The 22,314-nt window shown below is 40.7% G+C and overlaps 1 protein-coding gene across 2 annotated transcripts in view; it reads right to left on the bottom strand.

Annotated features, from left to right (window-relative positions):
* The window catches only part of TTBK1 (tau tubulin kinase 1), a 108,461-nt gene that overhangs the window by 59,785 nt on the left and 26,362 nt on the right, over positions 1–22,314 (bottom strand). The window contains exons 4-6 of one of the 2 annotated variants that reach the window (XM_027709840.2): positions 12,811–12,884; positions 10,017–10,157; positions 8,650–8,754 (exon numbers count right to left, since the gene is read on the bottom strand). In XM_027709840.2, the coding sequence (XP_027565641.1) occupies positions 8,650–8,754; positions 10,017–10,157; positions 12,811–12,884 (320 nt within the window). Of the gene's footprint in view, positions 1–242; positions 348–8,649; positions 8,755–10,016; positions 10,158–12,810; positions 12,885–22,314 lie in introns of those variants that run through there. The other variant, XM_027709843.2, reaches the window with a different exon arrangement.

Genomic DNA, 22,314 nt, shown 5'->3' with positions numbered 1-22,314 from the left:
TTTTCCTTTCTAAAATTATCTGATGTACACACCTCCCTTCCTCCCCCAAACAAACTGATCTAAAAACCAGCAAGGGGATTTGCTCTTTTTTATCTCTTGCCCTTTTCATCTAGAGCAAGTTCTAATGTTAGTGCACGGGTTTCTAAAAATGAACAGCTATGTCCCCTTCCCCATTTGAATTGTCATAGGTTCTCATCGAAGGTATTAGTTTTTTTTCTGCAACCACCACCTTGCTTTCTCACCATCAATATCCATACAATCACTGGCTTGTCAACTTTACAGGCTTCACAGCAGCCAAGTTCAGGCATGTTCCCCTTCCCTGATGACTTCTGCAGTGCTCCACCTAGAAATTGCAGGGTCTCCGCTGTCTCTGGGGGGATGCAGAATGGGGGTTTGAGAGAGAGCAGGATGAAAGTCAGTGCTGCTTGTAGGTCACATGAGCTGTCATTCTATCTGAGAATGGCACAGTGTGGAAATCTGAGGGCCATCCTTATCAGAGGCAAGAGCTAATATTATAATATATTATATAACCTTAAAACTCAATTCAGTGAACTGAGGAAAGACCTCAGCTGACAGATATGTATTCCAACAGAAATCAACTAATCAAAAGCAATCGACACAATGGAGTTTCCTATTTGAGTCTTACTATTCCTCTTTCCTAAAAATGTGCAAATTCTAACAATTCCATAAATTTTGCATGAAATTTAGTTTTGAGAAAGCTTTTTAAGTCTCCTACTATTCTTTCCAAAGCAAAAGACCCTAAGGAGATGAGTTAAAATGCCACAGTTCCTATTTTACTTTAGGAGAGTTCAAAACTTCCAATGGATTTTAGCATAACTAAAGACAAAGATAATTTTGTCTTTCTAAATAGCATGCACCAACCACTCATCACGCAATTCCTGCACCTGAATTTGTGCTGAAGATAAGAATGCCTTTATCACATTAGAAACAAGGCTAAGAATGAGGTTTTTTTTTTTTTTTCAATGAAAAGCTTATTTCAGTTGTAATCCTATTATTCAGTTATCAGGATTTTTAACAAGAGAATTTTGGCCTCAGAACTGCACTCCTTTCTTACACGCAAGGTCCCATAGGGGAACCAGTAGCACAGAATATCTCCACAGAAAGCATGGGGAGTGCTTAGTAAGAAAGATAAATTTTTCATGTGCTGTCACAGAACAGGGGAATTGCTGAAATGGAAATGCTTTGGAGACCATTGTGGAGTGTTAGTCACATCTCATTTGGGATTTACAGCTCCTAACGCTTTCCTGGAGTCAGATGGAGATGATGGTCCTTTTCTATCAAAATGAAGAAGAAAAGACAGTTGTGGCAATCACTGACATGCAGCAGACTTAAGTTCAAATCTCCCCATCCCTTGAATAGACGTGAAAACCACACCTCCCTCCTTCCAGAGTACACCCTCATCCCTAAGCCACAGGGTGCCTTGAGATGCAAGTTTAAGAACATACAGGTTAGAAAGGATATCTTTTGCCCAGAATAACTGAGAGAGCAAGTGTATGACCTGGCAGCAAATGCACTTATCTGATGGAGAGACCTGACCTGCAATCCAACTCAACATTCCCGTGCCCAGGGAGCAAAGTCCCTGTTTCCTCACCACCAGCCACAGTAATAGTTTTAAAGTTCCTCTCTGTGTTCTCCATTGGGAAGAATAATCAGAGCTTCCTGTGGAATGGCATGGACCAGAAGGAATGACACATTCAGATGAAATGTAACCCCCCCATAGCTTGGCGGTAAAGGCACTCAGAAACGGAAAATGAGATCTAAGTCCCCTGTAGGCATATATAGGATTTGAGCCCGAGTTGTCCTTCCTTTTTCCTCACTTCTTTAGCACAAGAGCTCTAACTAGAGAGTGCTACATAAAATAAAACCAACAATAACCTCAGGTAGATGATCTGAGGTCACCCTCACCGAACCAGGGCTTCCAAGAGAGGAAAGTAGATAAGTAGGTAGTTGTAACACGATACAAGAATCCCTGCATGCTAAAAGATTTTCAAATCCATCAGCTAGTCTGCTTTTCATACATCTAATTTCAACTGCACTTGCTTTCTGTAGCTGTGATGTTTTAAACCAGAACATGATCTCCCTTCTCAAGTTCAAATTTGCTACTCCAACAATGAAAGTAACGAGAACCTTAACAAAATTTTCATGTTGATCTTTTTTATAACTAATCCATTCCCACAGAAACTGCATTTTTATAATATATTAAATGTGCAATATTTTTTAAGACTGAGGTCCATTCTTTTTCCTTTTCATCTCTGTGTGAACAAATGTGACTATGCTGTGCTTTCAGCCTTTCCTGTGACTGTCTTTTTATAACACAAAGTTTGAGACAAAAATTATATTCCCTCCTAAGCTAATATAGTACTACAGCTCCATAAATCTGTTATTCTACTGTAAAACATTCATTTCCTACATAATACTATGGATTTACATATATTTCAAGTACAAAGTAAGTATAAAACTACTGGGCTTCTATGTTTGAATTTTTGGGGTATCAGGATGCAGAAGTTACTATCCTTTGTCTTATTTTATAGCTCATTTTCCAGTGGGGGGAAAACTACCTAGTAGAAAAACATACCATAATCTCCTCTTCTAATACCTTGCTCGCTGCAGTGAAGTTTATTTTATACACTACGCACAGACATTTGGAAAATAAATACCCTTTTTCTCAATTAGCCAACACATTTCTGCAGCCTCCCTCATGCTCTTCTAAACAGGTTATGCACTGTCCTGCCTACAACATCTCTCTGCCCACTGACTCACAGAGCCGCCCTCGCACATGTACAGTCTCTTCAGCAAGGCACTGAAAACTACTGCAGTGCAGTCTGAGCCACGAGGAGATCAAGATCTAATCAGCTGCAGCTGACTAAGCTAAAATAAAGTGCTTGCTGAGCAGAACATTCCAGTGCCATATCCTGCAATGGGAGAGAGACTTCAAGAAAAAAATAGCTTCTCCTCTATTATCAAATAATTAACACCAAGCTGCTAAAGCCTTGAACATTTTCAATTAATAAATGTGGAGCCACAGGGAATACATTTCTGAAGGCAGGGTGTCACAGACAGAGGAAAGGTGTAATGCTTTCTGTACTGCATGTCAGTGACAAAACTAGCAGACCCAAGCAAAGACCAGTAATGATCAAGGAATTGTCCAAAACCTGACCTACATTAGCACAGAAGACCTTAATGACTCAGAACATCTCCATTATATAAGCATACATTGTTCATCATTTGCATAGCAAGGTTTATGTTTATTTCCCCCTTCAAGTTCAAATATTCTTCTCAGCCTTAGCTCTCCATATCAAAGACATTTGCTAGTCCAGCTCTCTGCTATAAAAATTAATGCAAGATGAAAAATTTAACTTGCGTGCTTTCCATAAAAGCTACTTCTGCAAATTAAAAAAAAAACCCACAGTTTTTTCAATTCATTCCCCAGTTGCTCCGTTCTGTTGTCCTAAGATGTGCATTGACACTGACTGCTTACACTGGGTCATGTAAGCACCATGGCAAAGGTGGGTCATACAACCAGGACATCAAAATGAGTAAGATTGCTCATGTCTCTGTCTGAACCACAGAAGAAGGTTGCATCTAGGGGAAATAATAGCTAAATCCCTAGAAAAAGATCTCTGCATCCTGTGGTATCAAATTTGTTATGGAAGGTCTTGGGACTCTCCACGAAACGGGACTTTATGGGCAGAAGGGAGTAAGGGAATGGGAAGAAATCAGGAAGAGAAAACTAGACTTGTTACTCACAAGAGTATCCCCTGCAGACTTTTATAAAATTCCTTTCATTCATCTTCTTGTGCATGTTATAAACACAATCTTTTCAATCCCTCTTCACACGAGTTTGTCATTACTGTCTTCTAAATACTGATTAGATCTGCAATACCTTCTTTGAAACTGGATGGTTGGTATCTTACACATCATCAACTGTTATCTCATCTAGATTTGTATAAAGGCACTAAAAAAGGTTGTGTAGTTTTCATCATCCTATTCCATATGGACCATAACAATAGCATCCCTGGCTCTATTCATCTCTGGTAACCTGCCTCCAGTCCTAAAGAAGACAGTTATGGATATCCTACAGGTAGGACACATGTAGTGTTTAATCTTGCATGTGCAATATTAATTTTTAAAAGATATCAGTATCTGAGGGGAGGGTGTCAAGAGGACGGAGCCAGGCTCTTCTCGGTGGTGCCGAGCAAGGACAGGAGGCAAAGGGCAGAAACCGATGCACCTGAAATTCCAGCTGAATATGAGGAAGAGCTTCCTTACTGTGCAGGTGGGCCAAGCGCTGGAACAGATTGTCTCGAGAGACTGTGGAGTCTCCCTCACTGGAGATATTCAAGAACCATCTGGATGCAATCCTGTGTAATGTGCTCTAGGATGATCCTGTCTAAAGAGATGACTCACTGTGCTCTCTTCCAGCTTTACCTGTTCTGTGAATCTGTGTGTGATTCCTCTCTCCAGCATTAGATCACTTACCCAAAGTTTCGAAGTCTAAGGTTCAAAAACTTCCTCTCCTACAGGAGTTTCTGCATTCTTACTTGACAGCAGAATACCAAAAACACCATGTATTTAAGCCACAGGCAGAATGGGAGCAGGCATATTGGAATCCCTCTCATTGAAGCTTTACAGCTGTGCACAAAATTAAGACATATTCCCTAGAAAAGGGATGTCAGGAGACTCACAGCCCTGGACATGGCCCTATTTATTGTAACTAAGTAATTTTTCCATTGTCTTTTGTCAGAAAATATACAAGTCTTGAACACCAAAAGATGTTACTAAGCTTAATGGACCAGGAATACTGTGTGAATTTATCACTGACAGTGCTTCCTTAAAAAATGAAAAATTTCAGGTCAAACAGACCCTGCTGAATACAGATGACAGATCTTAATCAGAATTTGCCACCTTCTAAACAGGAGAGAATGGGGCTTGGAGGGCAAAGGAGGAGCAGTAAAGAAATTAGCATCTCCTCTAGCAGTTTTGGCAAGCTGCCTGTCTTTTCCTTCATTTATTTGTCCTTGCAAGTGTTTGAAAACAAAACCCACTGGAAAGATTAGGGGTTTTCTTTTTGCATTAGCAATCTGTCCCATTTTTCACAACAGCCAGAGTCCCCTTTGCTAGCCAGCATGTTGACTCTGATCCAAATGCCAGAAATGCTCATGGTAGCCAAAGTAACAGCCTTCAGCCAGACCCTAAGCAGTTCCCAGCACACAATGGGCACCAAATGGCTACATGACTGATGCACATCTGCTCTGTGTGTCCAAAGACTGACTTCTACAACCCACAGTGAAATATGAAATAAGAAAACTGTCAAGAACAGCTGAGCTTCCCTGATTGCTAACAGAGGGAAAAAATGTTGCTGATGCTTCCTTACATACCTTCTGGCCCCAACCATCTTCTCTCTTTATAGAGCAATGTAAGTTTCTACAGACTTATCCAGGAGACTTTGCAACATCTGGCAATGGGCAAGTGGTAGAGGCTGAGACCGTTCCCATGAAAGCAAATCTGTGCGGCAATAGCTTTTCTCCAAGGAGTAGCATTTGTGCTAATATTAGCATCCCACATAAGGTAGATCAGTTTTGTTTTCCTAGAAGCACAGGATAAATTCAGATTCAGAATAAATTTGGATTTAATTTCACCAAGTGGCCCATAACTTCATAAATGCTGAGCAATCAAGTTGAACTGTCAAGAAGCTGTCCTCTCTACAAACATACAAATCAATACCACTGTAGTGCACAGTGATACAATAGTATAACAGCACTTGTCAGAAGCTCAGTAGAATAACAGCTGTCTAGGTAAAAGCTACTGTGATAGCCCTTAAAAGAAGGCCTGGGAAGACAGAGTGGTAACAGTTGAGGACGGAGAAACTAATGCTCAATGAAGACCATGCAGAGTAGAAGGCTTTAATCAGTCTCTAGAAAATCAGAATGAGACCTTTTTAGGGACAGACTATGCTATCTGTCTACTAAACAGCTTTTTGCCTTTACATTAAAAAAAGAATGAATGCTGTTTGGCATCAGTTAATTGCACCTAAAATAAATACAGAAAACCAGTGCCAGCACAGATTTCTAGAGGATTTTGCTCCACAGAATAACTATCTTTTCCCATTTTCAAAATAGAAAAGTGACCAAAAATTGTAAGGCAAGTCATAAGTTAAAAAAATCCCCAAACTCAAACAACAAATGCTAGAGGCCTGGCTCATGACCAGAAAGTAATTCAGAGTCTTTCTGAAAAGGTGATAAGTAAGACTCAGGCTATGAATTTCAGAGGATATGAAAACAGCTAATACTTTTTATGGTACTATTCATAAAGTATGACAATGCTTCTGAAACTGTAAGAAACTGCAAGAAACTGCATAAAACCTACGTGAGCAGAAAATGTCTGTTAATAATTGAATATGACTGAAAGCAAAATTGAGACATGCTTTCAGAAAATAAGAAAGTGAGCCCCTTCCCTTACCTATGTTGTGTATTGTACCTCAGAACCAAATCCCCAAAAAACTAGGCTCTTGTTATAAACAATCATGTTATAACTCTGGAAATTGTATTCTTCATGGATAAAGGAACAGAAAGAGAATGGAGAAAGAAGAATCTACCTTACTGGATTGAAATTATCTCTTTGGTGAAATAATTTATAAAGTTCTTATTTAAAAAAACCAACCAAACAAACACAAAACCCCCACAAAAAACTTCTCATTTCACTTGCCTTCATACCACCCTTCATCTCCTTCCTAATCCTCACTGCATTACTTGGGCAGCAATCACAATCTGCTTCTCCAGACAAATGTCTCGGTCTGCAGGTAGCAGGGACACAAAAGGGCTGAACAGCCTGGTGACTATTTTATAAAGTTAAATGGCATTGAAGTGAATATTTATGTGGTTTTTATTGTATCATTTCTGTCAAAAAGCCTCACCTCCTGAAGTGTGGCATTGGAGAATAAGTACATCAAATATATGAGACTGTACCCCATAAGATCCTCCTACATCCCAAACAAACTGAGACATTTTACCCCTCTCAGCAGAGCATACCCCCAACACTCTGGGGATTGCATGTATCTTTTTAGGAAAAGATTATATGTCATTCATTCTTCTATGAGATCCATCTGTGGCAAGCAAGCAACAACGACCAAATTGACCAGAATTACAAACAACCTTCTCCAAGTCCTGCATTTTGACGAAGCCCCCCCCCTCACCCACACCAACCCAAGCAGGACACAGTTTGCAAGACACTGCTAAAGAATCTTTTGCCCTGGAAAATGCCAAAGCTGGATGTAGAGCTGTTTCCAAAAACAGGGCCTGGGAGGAAAACAAAAGTGAAGTAATTTTAAATTAGAGTGAGAAAGGAAAAAAATAGAGGATTCAAAAGAAGGTACATCTGAAAAAATTAGTTTCTTTAATTGTAAGGAAAGAACAGTATTCAAACAATGGACTTGAAATACAGACATAAACCATAGCTGTTTCACTGAAGCAATTAAGACATTTTGCAGAAAACCAAATGCCAGTTTTAATACAGAATGGGCTTGAATTCTGACTGCAGAAAAAGGAAAGGAGTGGGGCTACATTTTGTAAAGGGCAATATGGAGAAGGGTTATCCCCAAACTAAACAGCACTGACATGGAAGACCAGTAGTACATAATGTGTGTCTTTTTAAGGATAAGATGCAGGCACAGCCCTTGGAGCTGCTCCCATCTACAGGTAAAAAGTAAACGCTTGCATGGTCCAACTGAAAAGAAAATAAAAGAAAAATCCCCCAGGTATGTTCATCTACTAAAGACACAAAATCTGCTCCTTTGCTTTCTTCCCACTCCCAACCATCCCCTGCACTACAGAGCCTCTGTATTTAGCTCGCACATTGTCAACATTTTCCGGAACAACAATTATCTTGCAGATGGAAAAGGTATGCAGACCAAAAGGTATAAGCCTAGGATGATAAACAGAGATTGTTTGAGCCTCTCTGCTTGCACTGTGTTCTGAAATAAATCTAGGAATTCTCTGACAGATACCTAGACCATCTTGAAGCTTTACATATTTTTATGAGTGACACCAGATGACACAGTGCTGGTAAAAGGACTAATGATAACACCCATGTTACATGGCACAAGTTATGCTCCCTGCCCTTACCTTCACTCCAAGCAGGCACACTGAAATACTCCTGCTAGGAAATCTGGACAGGGGCAATATATACAAAATCAAAACCAGGCAAGGGTGAGAACAGCATACAGGTTGCAATTTACAGTAAGCTCAGCCTCAGAGATCAGGTCAGCCTTTAACTTCTAACACTTTTTTTATAAAACGTTTTAAGAATACACCAACCTGTTTCCCCAGAACACAGAGAACTGGACTAGACCAGTCCCCTGGGGCTACATAAGTTACATGGCCAGCATGGCAAACCTGATCATCCTAAACGAAATAAAAGAAAAAAAATAAAAGCTTTTGTCTTAAGACAAAAGCAGGCATCCCTTCTTAGATCCTCAACTCAGCTGAAGTCACCTGCTGCTTCTCACCTTGCAGAAAATGCAGTCCAATATAATGACCAAACTTAACAACCACAAAACAAATAGAACCACAAAACCTTTCCATGCCTAATCAGTTGCAGAAATGGAAAAAAAATTCCTTGAAATTTACTTACTGGCCGGACTTCCCCAGTGGTGTTGGTATACTGACGGGCCAGACCAAAGTCTAACATGTAGCACTTTCTGTATGTTGAAGGTAAGCGGCCCATGGCAAAATTTGACTAGACAAAGAAGGAAAGAAAAAAATCAAATTAATACCAGCAACTTCGGTAAGACTGGTCATTTGTTAACAAAACTTTGTCATATAGCTCCACATGCCTCTGATGGAAACAAGTCAAAGAGATTAATTTTAAGATGCACCTTAAAAATCATGATTAGAGAATCATCGCCTTGTTAAGAAGTTCACTTTGCAGATAAGAGTCTGTGGAGTCTCAAAATAACTAAAATTCACATTAGCTTTGCTAAATTTCAGCTGCTCTGAGAAAGAGCTACACTTGACACCACTAGCTCTGCAGTGAGAGCTCCATCACTTGCATAACAGTCTGGAGTTACCGTAGACAAATGCTTCTGTTCATGGTTCAGCTTCTAGCATGCATTATTCTGCCCTAACTCCCAGAATCATCATCCACAGTATTGCATTGCCTGAATCTATCTGAATATTCAGGCATCTAAAAACCACTGAGTTTGCTTCTTAGTAAATAAACCAATACAAGCATATGAAGCAGCTCCTTTTTTTAACCTCCATCCTTAAGTTCTGTCCTTTACCATAATGGATGGCTGCTAAAGGATTTGTGGCCAATCACATCAGTGACTGATTTTCAGCTGAATTTGATCATTTAAAAGCAGCTGATTTTAAAAGGAGCAAATGAATCTGCTGGAAGGAAGGTAGTCTTGGGTATAGTATAGTAACAAGTGTTGAGGTCAAGCAGTGAAGAGCTGTAGGAAAAGGACTGGCTTCTACAGAGAAACTTGGAATTACTGTCCTTCACTTAGGCAGATGACCAACACCGTGAGTGTGTTTCTGACACTAGAAACTGTGCTTCAATTTTTTGGCAATTGCTCAGAAAGGATTAAGAGGATGATTTAGCTACGTCAAATGCACGAAATAGCATTTATTCAAGTGATGGGTCACGGAGCAAGACTTCCTTTCTGAACTCCTTTAACAGTAATAATTGGTTGGGCTCCAAATGACTATTCAGAACTAGATTGCTTCATCACAGGATATTGAGTGGTACAAGTATGACTGACAGCTGCCAACCCACCATGGAGCAGCCTCTGCCAATACAAGCTAGTTTGCTATGCACTTAAAGGAAGCACAATACTATATTACTATTCTGTATTTATAGAAAATAGCAAATGTGTCAGTGGCAGTGTGCAAGGAGACCTAAATGTATCTGCTGAGATCTGCCCACATTCAGACTGTCTTTATTGACTCAAGCAGAACAGACATACAACCAAAAGGAAAATTTTCAAAACAACATACAGGCTTGATGTCACGATGCAGGAATCCCACAGAGTGAATGGCTTCTATTGATTCTAGAATCTGTTTGCCTAATCGCAGCGTTGTGCTCAGCGTGAAAGTCCCTCGAGGCTGACTCCTTCTGAGATCTGCAAGATTTCGGCCCTGAAACAATCAATAAAACACTTAAACCATCACATGAAAACACAGCATTTCACAGCTTCAAGTGCTACCATGCAACCCCAAAAAAGCAGATATGCTACTCAGTCAGGTTCTCACCTTACATCTGCTTTATTTCTTGTATAAGATCTTCCAGTACTTCATTTTATCATTTAAGTGATGTATTTGCTGATAAGTAGATACCAGACCGTTATCTTGGGGAATCAGCTGATGTATTATTTGTGAAATAGGCACGGCATGGACAGCAGTGCCTCAGACTGCATGAGGCCAGCATCTCCTTATTGTTAAACTCAGACTATGCAGAAGCTGATTTAAGAACAACCTTTGACTGTTCCCTGAGCCTTTTAAAGATTAAGTACAAATTTGGTAAGCAAGGCATGAAGCCACTATCTATTACAGCTCACAGAAGCAGTTTCATCAGAAACTCCCTAGCGCACACTGTCTAGTCCAAGCTCAAGCCAGCATTGTTGTGGCAACATCACAATGGGGAAAGTTGTCTTATGAAGAGAATCATACCCAAAATCAGGAGAGGAGGGTTTTTCCAGAGACTTTATACTTATTAAAAGAAATTGCTAATTTACCTCCACTTTAAGAAATTTCTAGGGAAAACCAAAAAGGCTACCAGCTATGCATGGAAATGAAGACAATTCGGAAAAATAACAAAAAAAAAGGAAAAAAGGACAGTGTAAATGCAAGAAAAACCCCAGTGTTCTAGTGATAATAGATGAGTTCAAACAAAATTCCCAACAGAATATATATAAAAGATTCCAAACATCTGATGAGAAAACACAGATTGCTCTTCAAAGCAGTGAAATGCCATCTATTCATCCCTCCATTTCCAGTTCTCAAGTTATTTAGAGACATTAAGGTGCCAACTGCAATTGGCTCTTGAAGCTCTAGTCTCTCAAAGTGGTTTGACCCATGTTTCACTTCAGGGCTCTGGACCCTTGAACAACCACACCTGACACAGGTCAGCTAATAGCTACAACCAAGCCACAGCAGCTGGCCCAGGTTTGCTCCTTAACATGAACAAAATAAGACTAAGTCACTTCTCTAGTGCTTAACTTCTTAAATTTCTGTGACAGTTTACTAGAGCCAGCAGAGTTTTGTCATTGCTATCCTGAAACATCGAGGTTATTGAACTGACAGCAGATCTTTCTTTCCACTGTAAAGCTGTTCCCTGGACATCAGCTCTCTTAACCAATGGTAACATGGAAAGCAAGGCAGATTTTTTCAGAGCTGCACACTGAAATGTGCCATAAATTTCCCCAGCTGGTTTGTGAGATGGTCTTAGACATCTGCTCTCCAGAAACAACCCAAGGCATGTGAATATCCAATACAACTACCAGGAAAAGACAGAAAATGAGCATTATTTTCCAAATAAACACCATCAGGCTGGCTATGAAACAGAGCAGATGCAGGGAATTGCAAAGCTTAGAGTGGAAGCCTCAGTCCCAATGACTGAAAAGAAAGGGAGAACTGCAGTACACAGCAGTCAGAGGGACACACAACAAACCAGGTGTCAGCAGGCCTTGAAGCTGAAGAAGAATTTTAGCCTGAAGGGTAAGAGTGCAAAACTAGCTAATGCTTTATGTATCAATGTCTTCATTTGCAAATAATGAAATTATTTTTAGCTCTATCTACTCTATGTGCTCAGTTACATAGCAAAAGAACAGGCTAGAAAGTAAAAGACTCCATGCAGAGAAGTTCTTTGCCAAGGTAAAGTCCCTTTCATCATGCTTATTAAGGACAGGACTGGGGGGTTAGAAACCTTGTTCTTCCATGAGCTCCAGATTAGCCCTTTCAAGAATCATATTCGTACTCACACTGCAGCAGCACTAATAGCCAGGATTGTTTAGAGAGTAAAAGGACTTTTTCTATCCATAACTGCAGTTGGCATGCCAATGATGCATAAAAGACAAACCCAAGCACCAGGAATTTAGTGAGTTTATACATTTTATATGCCTTGCAAAGCAGAACTATACTTCAAAAAAACTGGAAGTTTATTTTAAAGAAGTACTGGGGTCTGCTGGTATCTGTTTTACTTCCTCTACTGTCTAGCAGTAGAGTCACTATGTGGTAGCTACCCAAGTATTCACCCATACTGAATATCAGCAGTGTTCAAGCAGGAGTAAACACTTCCACAGCAAAAGCCAAGCTCCTGCTGTTCTTGGGAGAGACAGGGGAGACAGAGATCGTGGCCTTTCATAGAGAAACTGTGCTGTTCGTGTGACACCACTGGCTCTCACCGCACTCCGCGCTCTGATACAAGACAAGTATTTTGAATGCTGCATCACAGTGCTCAGCAGGAAATATTTCAAACAGCTGCCACTGCTGCACAATACTCTGCGTTGCTCCTGTGAGCATTCTGAATGGAGTGCTTTTACCAGAAAGTTGTCAGAAAGCCATCTCAAATAGAAAAACAGAGCTATGAAATATTTTAGTACATCTTATCAACTGGAGCCATTCTGATGGATGTCACAGCAACACCACCCCTTCCCCTTGTCTCCCATTCCATTCTTTTTCTGTGTACAACGAAGTCTTTAGACCGGTGTTTGGTCTTATTCTCTCATTGCAAATCCTTCGCTGTGATGCCATCTCTATGGAACAGAAGAGAGAGGTGAAGAACAGAACTCACCTGAAGCTGCATAACCACATAATTGAATTTTTCGTTTCTTCCACAGCCAATAAATCTGCAAACATGATCCTTCCCTGAAAAGAAACAGAAACATACAGAATGGAACTAAGACAACAACCCTGTGATCATGATTTTTAGAAAAATGGTTTCTGACCCAGGTCTGGTAACCATAAAGTGGTATCACATAAGGAGTTTTGCAGAACAGACTGATTATGTTTCTCCTTCCCAGTCTCGTAGCTCAGTAGAATACTGACATTTAACAAGAAAGCTGCCTGTGACATGGCCGTGAGTGGAAATCAGTGTCAGGGTTCCTCAAATCCTGACACAGGCCACAAGTGAGAGTGTGACAAACTGCAGTTTATACCACCACGCGCACGCAACAACACCACAGCTACCACCATCCCTGAACTAAAGTGTGGGTAACACACATGACCACATGGTTTCACAAGTTCACTGGTAGCACAGCTCAGCTTTACTCAGTAAATGCTGACTTGTACACACCACCACTACACCTGCCTATTAGCACTGCTTACCCTGAAACAGCTAATCTAATGTTACTTCAACGTGGACAAACCCTGATTTTAATAGTCAGAGACATCTGGAAAAGAAAGATGCCCATGGAAAAAATCCATTGAAACATTTGAGCAATTCCATAACAACAGAACGAAATAATATAAGTAATTCTGTGTCAAGTTTGGCATGGTGTTAGAAGTACATACTACACCTATTCAGGCAAAATCAAACGAAATCAGCCACCTCAAAATACGCAGCTAGTCCTCAGGGAGGGAGCAGAGGCTGTGGTTTCAGACCCTGACACGTAATGGATTTGCGATGGTTTGCTCTCTGGATTATCAGAAGGGGAAGTATGAGGCATGTGTTCCCCTAAAAGCAGACTACTGATAACAGAGCAAAAGTTGATGCACACCACAATGGTGAACACCTGGTTCCTGGTGAGGTTTCCAAGCAGGGAAGGGGGTGAGAATCACTGCATAGCTTTGCCCTATATGTCTCTGTAGCACTTGAGCAATGGTGATTTTTAAACCAAAGCTTATTGTTTGATACTTCCCAATTTTAAATAAAAAAAGGAAAAACATGAACACATACAGTAATCAGTAACTGCACTGCCCTCAGGGCCCTGCTATTGCTGTCATTGCACCATAGGTCTGGGGCATCAGAAACTGCTGGGGACAGCAAGATATGACAGAATAGGGATGTGGAGGGCAGCAGGAGACAAAGAAGCAGCTTTCTCACTGGAGAACCAGAGCTTTGACCAGAGCAATAGATACAGCTGTGGAATATGGAGCTTCATCCCAGGACTCCTGGTAAGAGCATCAAGATTCTGCCCTCCAGGGCCCACCAGTATCCCACAACAGAACACCCACACTCTCTCTGCTACCACAGGGAGATAACAGAGCTGCTGGCAACCAAAACTGGAGGGACAGAGACTCTGGCTACTCCTTAATCCCTTCAGAAGAACAGGCTTAAAAAACAAACAAACCAACCAATCCTAATATCCACTAACATCTGGTTAGACGAGCAGGAAGGTTAAGTGTTTGCAGAGCCTTCATGTCTCTGGCATGGACATTACCCAGTTTCAGGACTGAATGCGCAAGACCATGCTGAAACCATCAAGGAACGTCACAAACCACCATATTTCAGGAAAAGATATTGAGAGATTAGGGGAGTACCCTCTTCAGTATGTGTCAGGGCAGCCTGCACGCTCTTCCCTGATCCTCATTTCTCACATAACAAGCCCATGGCCTGTGTGTGCCCATAGGTACTGGGTGCCACTGGTTTCCTACTATTGGCAACTTCATTGTGAATTCAGTGTTGATTTTGACATACAGGTTTTTGGTTTTCTGAGGGAACTCCTTGAGACACTGTGTGGAAATACCACAATTCCTGCCCTGGGCATTACCAAGACTCAACTATCCCACATATCTTCCTGCCATGGGTCCCAATATGCTGCTTGCCGACGTGACCCTCAAAGCCAGATTTGTGGCTACAAAGTAAACATACCTGAATAACCTCAGAAAGAATGAATTATATTTCTTTAGGAGTTCATGCTACTTCTGTGCTTCAGCAAACTGGCCATCTACACAGGCTTCAGACAGGATGGGCAGGTCAGTGCAAGCCCACACTCAACCCAGACATGATTCTCAGATTTGCACAGACCAGCCTGGCTTACTTACAGACACTGAGTTCCACTTGGCTTTGTTTGCCTTTCAGAGCACCAGGAGATGGGTATTGAGGCAACAGCCAAAACGATAACTGTTTCTAGTTACAGTGCAAGCTATTGTGTGGTAAAAAAGGGTAAAATAGTAATTTTTTACACCCTTTTATTGTTTTAGATGATTGCAAAGCACCGATAAGCAGGACACCATGTGCTTTTTATTGCTGTAAAACTACAGACAACAACACCTCTGACAGGTAGAACCTGGCCATCTAAATCACTAATTTCAGCAAAACAGGAATGATAGTGTCCAATTATATGACTCAATACACATCCTTGCTAATTTGATACTTCCTCTTGTGATTTCAAGTGTATTTCTGAGACCTTTTGGTTTTGGTTTTTTGTGGGTTTGTTCTGTGTTTTTTTAATCAGTTTCCTCCATAGTACTATTCTTTTCTGGATCACACAATTTTACCAAAAGAAAAAGCATTTAAGTTTTTAGTTTATTATCTTTGAGAATTGTTTGCATGTTTAGGATGGCAACATGTTTCCACTTTCTATAATTTTTGAAAATGATTAATTGACTGACAGTTCTGGATGACCTGCATCCCAAACTGACTTGATTTTATACTGAATCCTCCTTTCCAGCCTAAAATGGGCTTGGATCTGACCTGTTGGTCTTGGGAATTTAGGCGCTCTCTGGAACAGCTCTCCCATGCACTACTCTGCAACACAAGCAACACCAGGAAAATAAGAAGAAAGGAGGTGAGGGAAAACTGTGTCAATTTCTGCATGAAATAAAAAGAATATAACAAAGTGTAGAGAAAGCAGGCCATATTTAGAAGTAGTGCATATACAGGCAGCTGGTCATATGGATGGGATAAATGCTTGCAGCATCAAACCCTTTGGATTCGGGAAGCTTTTACCCATCTTTCATCTAAAGGAGGCAGCAGATTACAACTGTTTGCTCTCTTGGAACAGTTCATGCCATGCAGAAGTAGCAGATGGAGGCTGACAGTGAGGTGTGACTTAGGGATTCCTGCAGATCAGTCCTGAGGCTGATCAGAACACTGAAGCGCACAAGAACAATCGTGTTAATAACCTCCTGTGCAGCCAGGATGATGGAACTGTTATATTTCCCTTTAAGGCCGCAGGAAATAGCCCCCTCTTCTCATACATGCCCTCCTCAAGCATGGAGATCATAGCACAGAGAGCATCAAAGCATATTTTAACCCAGAAAAGAAAGAAAAGGGTGAAAAAAAAGTTTTTTCAAGGTATGTCTAGTATGGGAAGCCTCATAACTATTTTACTGCACTAACTGCTAGATGACACTTGCTCCTTTGCTAGAATATTATGCTCAACAGCCACCCTGATATTACAGAGGATCAGAAGTTATACCATAGAAAATATGCTCTATATCTGTATTTGTTAATTTCTTAAACCATACAAATATCTTCCAACAAAGTAAAGAACAGAGCAACAGATTATAAAGAGTTTTGTCCTGTTAACTAACACAGGAGGAATAAGTCAGCCTGATGCTGACTTGAGAAAAGTTTCAGAGTGTTTTGTTTCACAAGCATTTAGTTAAGGCAAAATTTTAATGTTCAGCCATAGGAAAATTCTTTCTACAGCTGTCTTTTAACTACAATGAACATAATAATCTCCCACATAATATTGGGTAAAAATTACAAATATTTCAGTCACCGAAATGGTCTTCACCATCCTTGTTCTGAAGAAACTTAAAAATTACAGTCTATAATTATGTTCTCATGTATAAAAATAACTTCAAGTATTTGGAAAACCCTTCCACCCTATCATAGATACTCATCACCTTGTAGAGATATGATTAGAAGCCCCATTTTAATACTTTAAAACTTTCATTACATGAAAAACTTTCATTACACAGAACTTAAGAAAACTAAATTTTATCCTTTTTTGAGTCTATTTTTTCACATGGATGAATTTCAAACCGCTGGACACCAATATTCATTCCAATCTTCTACTCCTTTAAGTTCTTAAATATTCTTCATGTATTTTCAATATAGCAATGAAACTAATAAAATAAATACTAGGAAAGAAATATGTGACATTATCATTGCAATTTGAAGTTGTTGTTTGTTTTTTTTTACAGACTCCATATTTCCTGTGTTTTCACCTACAGACAAGCAGTAACCGCTCTTCTCCACAAAGGAGTTAAAAATTTGAATCTTTTTATTTTATGCTAAAATTTTGTGATTCATCTCCATTGATTAGCTGTCTCATTCCTAACAGTCCACCCAAAACACTACAGTAACTTCTACTGCACGGATTATCATAAATCTCAGTGCAATTGTTACTCTTATTACTGTTACCTTACCACTTCCTGCATTTTCTCCTGCACAAGACCAACACAGACATAACAGCAGGAATTCAGCAGTGCCCACCAGGATGGTGGCAGGGAAAGGAGAATGTAACATTAACAAAAAGTATCAGAGCATTGGGTTTGTTCAGCCTTCAGGAAGGCAATAGAAGGGAAACCATCTGCTGGTTGGAGCCACCAAATAGAAGAGTGCTGATAAGATGGAGTTTGACTTTTTCTCAGAGGCTGTCCTGGTTTCAGCTGGGATAGAGTTCATTTCATTCCTAGTAGCTGGTGCAGTGCTTTTGTATTTAGGATGAGAATAATGTTGATAACACAGGGATGTTTTGGCCATTGCTCAGTAGTGCCTACCCTAAGTCCAGAACTTTTCAGTGTCCCTGCTCTGATGCACAACAAGGCAGGAGGGAGCACAGATGGGACAGCTGACCCAGACAGGCCAAAGGTATGTTCCATACCACAGAATGTCATGTCCAGTATATAAACTGGAGGGAGTTGGCCAGGAGCCACATATTGCTGCTTGGGAATGGGCTGGGCATTGGTCAGAAGGTGGTACACCACTTGTTTTTCTTGGGCTTTATTCCTCTTTTTATTTTGTTATCTCTCTTTCCACTACTACTATTATTGCTATTATTTCAATTAGTAAACTGCTCCCATGTCACCCCGCAGGTTTTACATTTTTCCACTTCTCCCCATCCCACCGAAGCAGGGGAGTGGTGAGCAAGCACTTCTGAGGTACTTAGTTGCCAGGTGAATTTAACCCAGAACAGAGGCACACAGAGCGGCACTGGACATGAGCTGCAACATGGGAAGTTCCCACTAGGTGTGATTTCTTTATCCCCCATGAGGATGGTCAAACCCTGGAACAGGGACTCAGGGAGCCTGTAGGATCTCCATCTTTGGAGACTATCCAAAACTTCACCATAAAAAGTCCAGAGCAACCAAATCTATTTCTTTTCTGCTTGGAGCAGGAGGTTGTACTAAAGACCAAAGATCCCCCCTGCCAGCCAAAATTTTCCTCTGGATCTATTTGTGTCACATTCACTTTTTCTTTAAGGCTTGCCTCTCACATTAGCAGCAACCTCTGACCTCTCTAATCATAAATGCAGCTGAATTCCAGAATCATCAGTCAAGTTTTGTTTTATTCAGGTAATACATGAAGTATCAAAATCAGGGGAATACTGTAGGCCAAAAATAACCACCATGGCACAGCGATCCAGAAGCTCAACCCCACAGATAACTGCCTAGAAAAAGCCCAAGTGCTTAGTGACATAACTTGGTACTGCTGGGGTCACTATTATATAGCTGTGGACATGTAGCTATACAATTGCTCTCACTGGTATTTGGAAAGCTGCAGTTGTTTCTCAATTCCCTACATTATAAGATACATTTTACAGTATTCTCTTCTTTATTTGCCTGTCAATGTCAGTGTCAGCTTATCACAAATTTTGTATTGTGGGGATATTGAATCCACTTTTGCACAAATACTGTAAAGAAAAAGATCCAGCAGGACTAGAAAGTGAAATGTGAGTTATTTTCATCATCTTCTAACTTTGCTTGGAAATGGTGTCTGTAGCTTGGCAAAGCTGACTCGCATACAGTTCTTTTCCTTTGGAGTTAGCAAGTTTCATCTCTGGCCAGACAACAAGCTGACTTCAGGGACTTGTCAACTCAGCTGGACAAAGGAGTTTTTAACATGAAAGCAAACACATTCTATGCTGGAAGTGAGGCTTAAATAACTACATTATTCAATAGTAATCAGCTAGAATTTAATCAATTGGGTTAACCTTGCTAGTGCTTCTGTAATAAATGAATGAACTAATGGATGCAAAACCTAAAAGGCTGGTCATCATCTTCCAATCAAATGGTAAATGGTAAAACTGCCTGACTTTGCATGGCATAATTTCCTCCAGTTGTTTCCCAAGACCACTAACAACTTTAAGATGAGTAACTGATAATAGATCCCACACAGGTAAAGAAACAATAGTGCAGGAGCAAGAATTCAACATAGCCCCCAAAAAAGTGTGTTTTAAATCCTTTTTCATCCATCCCGTGACCTTCCCCCACCCCATACTACCATGGCTGACACAGAAAACATGTGGCCCAAATGCCACATATTATTCAAACACTCTTCCACATGGAAAAATGCAGTGCTGGGTAAAGAGGATCAAGCTACATCTTGAATCTGCCATCCTGTGATAGCCTAAAAGCCTGCTAAGATAATTTACTCTGCTTTGTAGTCTTTACAGATATCTTGGTTACATCAATCTAGCAAAATACTGTAGAAACATATAAACCATGTTTGTAAAAGTAATAGAAACTGAATTACAGAGGGTTAAAGGCACCACTTTAACACAAAACTCTCACATATGCAAAAAGAAAGGAAAAAATCTAGGACTGGCAAATAAGAAAAAACAAGCAAGATCCTTTTTCTTCCATTATTTTGCTAGGAAACTACTACCTGTCCAACCCCTGGCAATAAAGAGGGAACAAGCAACACAGACTTGTTTCAGTATCTGCTGTAATAAAATCAGGTACTCAAAAGCTACAATGCCTGTGACCAGGCTGCATCTTGCACAGCTACTCAATATGCAGAAGATCTCTGCACTGCAGGATAAAAATAATCAGAGCCCTACGCAATGAGATTGGTTATACTGAAAAGAAGGCATTTAGAAAGAAAACAACACACTGAAGAGAGCTCAGCAATATCTGGCTGCTGAGCGAGGTCAAAAGCAAGTATATGGGGCCTTGTAGCCTCACACCAGGGCAACACTGCCACTGCAGATGAACTGAAAACACTGCACAGCACCAGAACAATTGGGCCATTTTAAATTACAATCTGCCAGGCTTCTCCAAAGAGAATCCTAGCATAGGAAACCAAATGCTGTGGCTACATCCGTATTTTGGAGAGCCTGTGGACCAGAAGGCATAGAATGTGCTGCACTGTCCTGGTATTACAAGCCCCCAGAGAGCTCCCAGAAGTGCTATCAAGAAGTAGGTAAGGACAGGGAAAATATTTTTGAATTCAAAGCATCTGCTTCTGAGCCTCACACAGCCTGAGCTGAGCATGTAGAGAGGACACAATACCTGGTTTGGCATGTAAGATAGCTTCCTCATACCCTTCTCTGCAGCAGCCCACTGGATTTAATCAGGGATACTGGTTTACAATTTCTGCAGTTAAGGCTGCTGTTAGAAAAGCAGATTGAGACAGCCCAAGCCAAGCACCGCAAAACTATGCCAGTGCTGTTCTAACAGAGATGTGACATTTTGATTAACCTCAAAGATGTCATAGATGGGAAACTGAGTCCAGATAGTACTCCACAGATGCCCCTTGGCTAGCTGAATGTTGCTCCACAGCAAACCCAGGGTGAGGAAAAAAGTCACAGAGAGAGCAGGCAGGTTTCTGTCCATTTCTATTTCAAAGGAAATAGAATAAATCAGTATTTCAAAGGGTTAGCAAAGCATTGAAGGGATGGAAAAACATCTGCTCATCTAGAAGTGACAGTACTCTTCTTTCCATATGTTCAATCATAGGAAATCATCCCATTTTTTCTCCTCATGATTCCAAAGAACAGGATCCTCAGAGTCCTAGTTTATAAGAGCAATGAGGTTTTACAGCAAGTCCCCATACTGCCTTCAATCATCACAACTACCGTGTGTCAGTGTTCAAAGAGTGGCTTTGGGTCATGTAAGGTTTTCTGAGCAAATGGACCCAGAAGTTCCATTTCAAGTGTACACCAAATAGTCTCCAAATCCTAAAGCAAACCAACAAGTGGTGCCTCAGACAGGGGGGCTGATTAAAACTAACCCAAAGCAAAATTTCCCAAATACATGAAGTTTATAGTGTAAAATCCCCAATATATCTTATCTTTTTTCCTGTTTTTACTTTATTATCCCTACACTTACCAACTACAGGCACACATTTCTTAGTGCTTTCCACCATTAATTTTTCCTATCATTTCCGTACTTGCACGTATATAAGAACCTATGACTGCAAAAGTCTATTCTCTAATGTGGTTCCTTGGACTCTTCACAACACCTGGTAGCTGGGAACTGCAGAGCAGCCTTCTTCAAGGAAGGAATGTTTTCTGATCCTCCAGGTAAACTTAGTCCTGCATATTCCATCCACAGAAGGGACAGATAGGCCAAAGATAGTCATGTCTGACAGCAGTGACAAGCAACTCCTGTAGTTAGGCCAAAAGGGTTGCTCAGGCTGCTGTTGATAAATGGCAGAGGACTTCACCTACAGCAGACAGTGGGTAAACACATAGTGTGATCTCAAGTAAAAGAGAGATCCAAATTCATAAGCTGTAGTTGCCTTAATGCCACCACGTGGTGAAGATTTGGAAAGAAAGACTTGTTTTCATGGAAGGGGCCTGGCATCATGGGTGATCCCATCTGCTTCTGTTGCAATGAGGATATCAGTAAAATCAGGTGCTGGGGAGGGTGCAGGCCTCCTTCAGCAGCAAGGACAGTAGTACACATTGTGATACTGAGGTCAACATTCCTAATGGTACCAAAAAGAATGCAACTTCCCTGTTCCCCCAAGCAAGTTTTCTCAACACAGAGAAAACAGCTTTGGTTCAACAGTGCCAAGCCCCTGTCAGAAGACAAATGTAAGCCAAACAGTGCTTGACAAGGATGAAAATAAAAATGCCATCTCGTGGTGCTCTGATTAGAATTGACCAGATAGAGTGGCACCAGAGAGAACGTCCTGAACCCTGCAAGTCCAGCCTGAACAAGGAAATATTCTACAGCAACTGTGTGGGACCAAAAGGTTTTGATTTTGACTAACACAGTCCATGGAATGCAAGAAAAAGACAAAAACTTCTTGGGTAAAGGCACAACAGGACAACCGAGAGCTTCAGCTCATCAGCTGCTTGAGCAAGAAACTTTCTAAGCTGATTCTCAATTGTGTTTTACCCAAAGCATAAAAGGGCACCATTGCTGATGTTTCCCACACTCAAGACAGTAA

This window comes from Pipra filicauda, unplaced genomic scaffold, assembly GCF_003945595.2.
Source record: "Pipra filicauda isolate LSUMZ 115617 unplaced genomic scaffold, ASM394559v2 scaffold109_size3271384_pilon, whole genome shotgun sequence".
In the NCBI taxonomy this organism is placed as follows: domain Eukaryota; kingdom Metazoa; phylum Chordata; class Aves; order Passeriformes; family Pipridae; genus Pipra; species Pipra filicauda.
The sequence above is the reverse complement of the archived record's forward strand: the minus strand, read 5'-3'. Positions and strand labels throughout refer to the sequence as shown.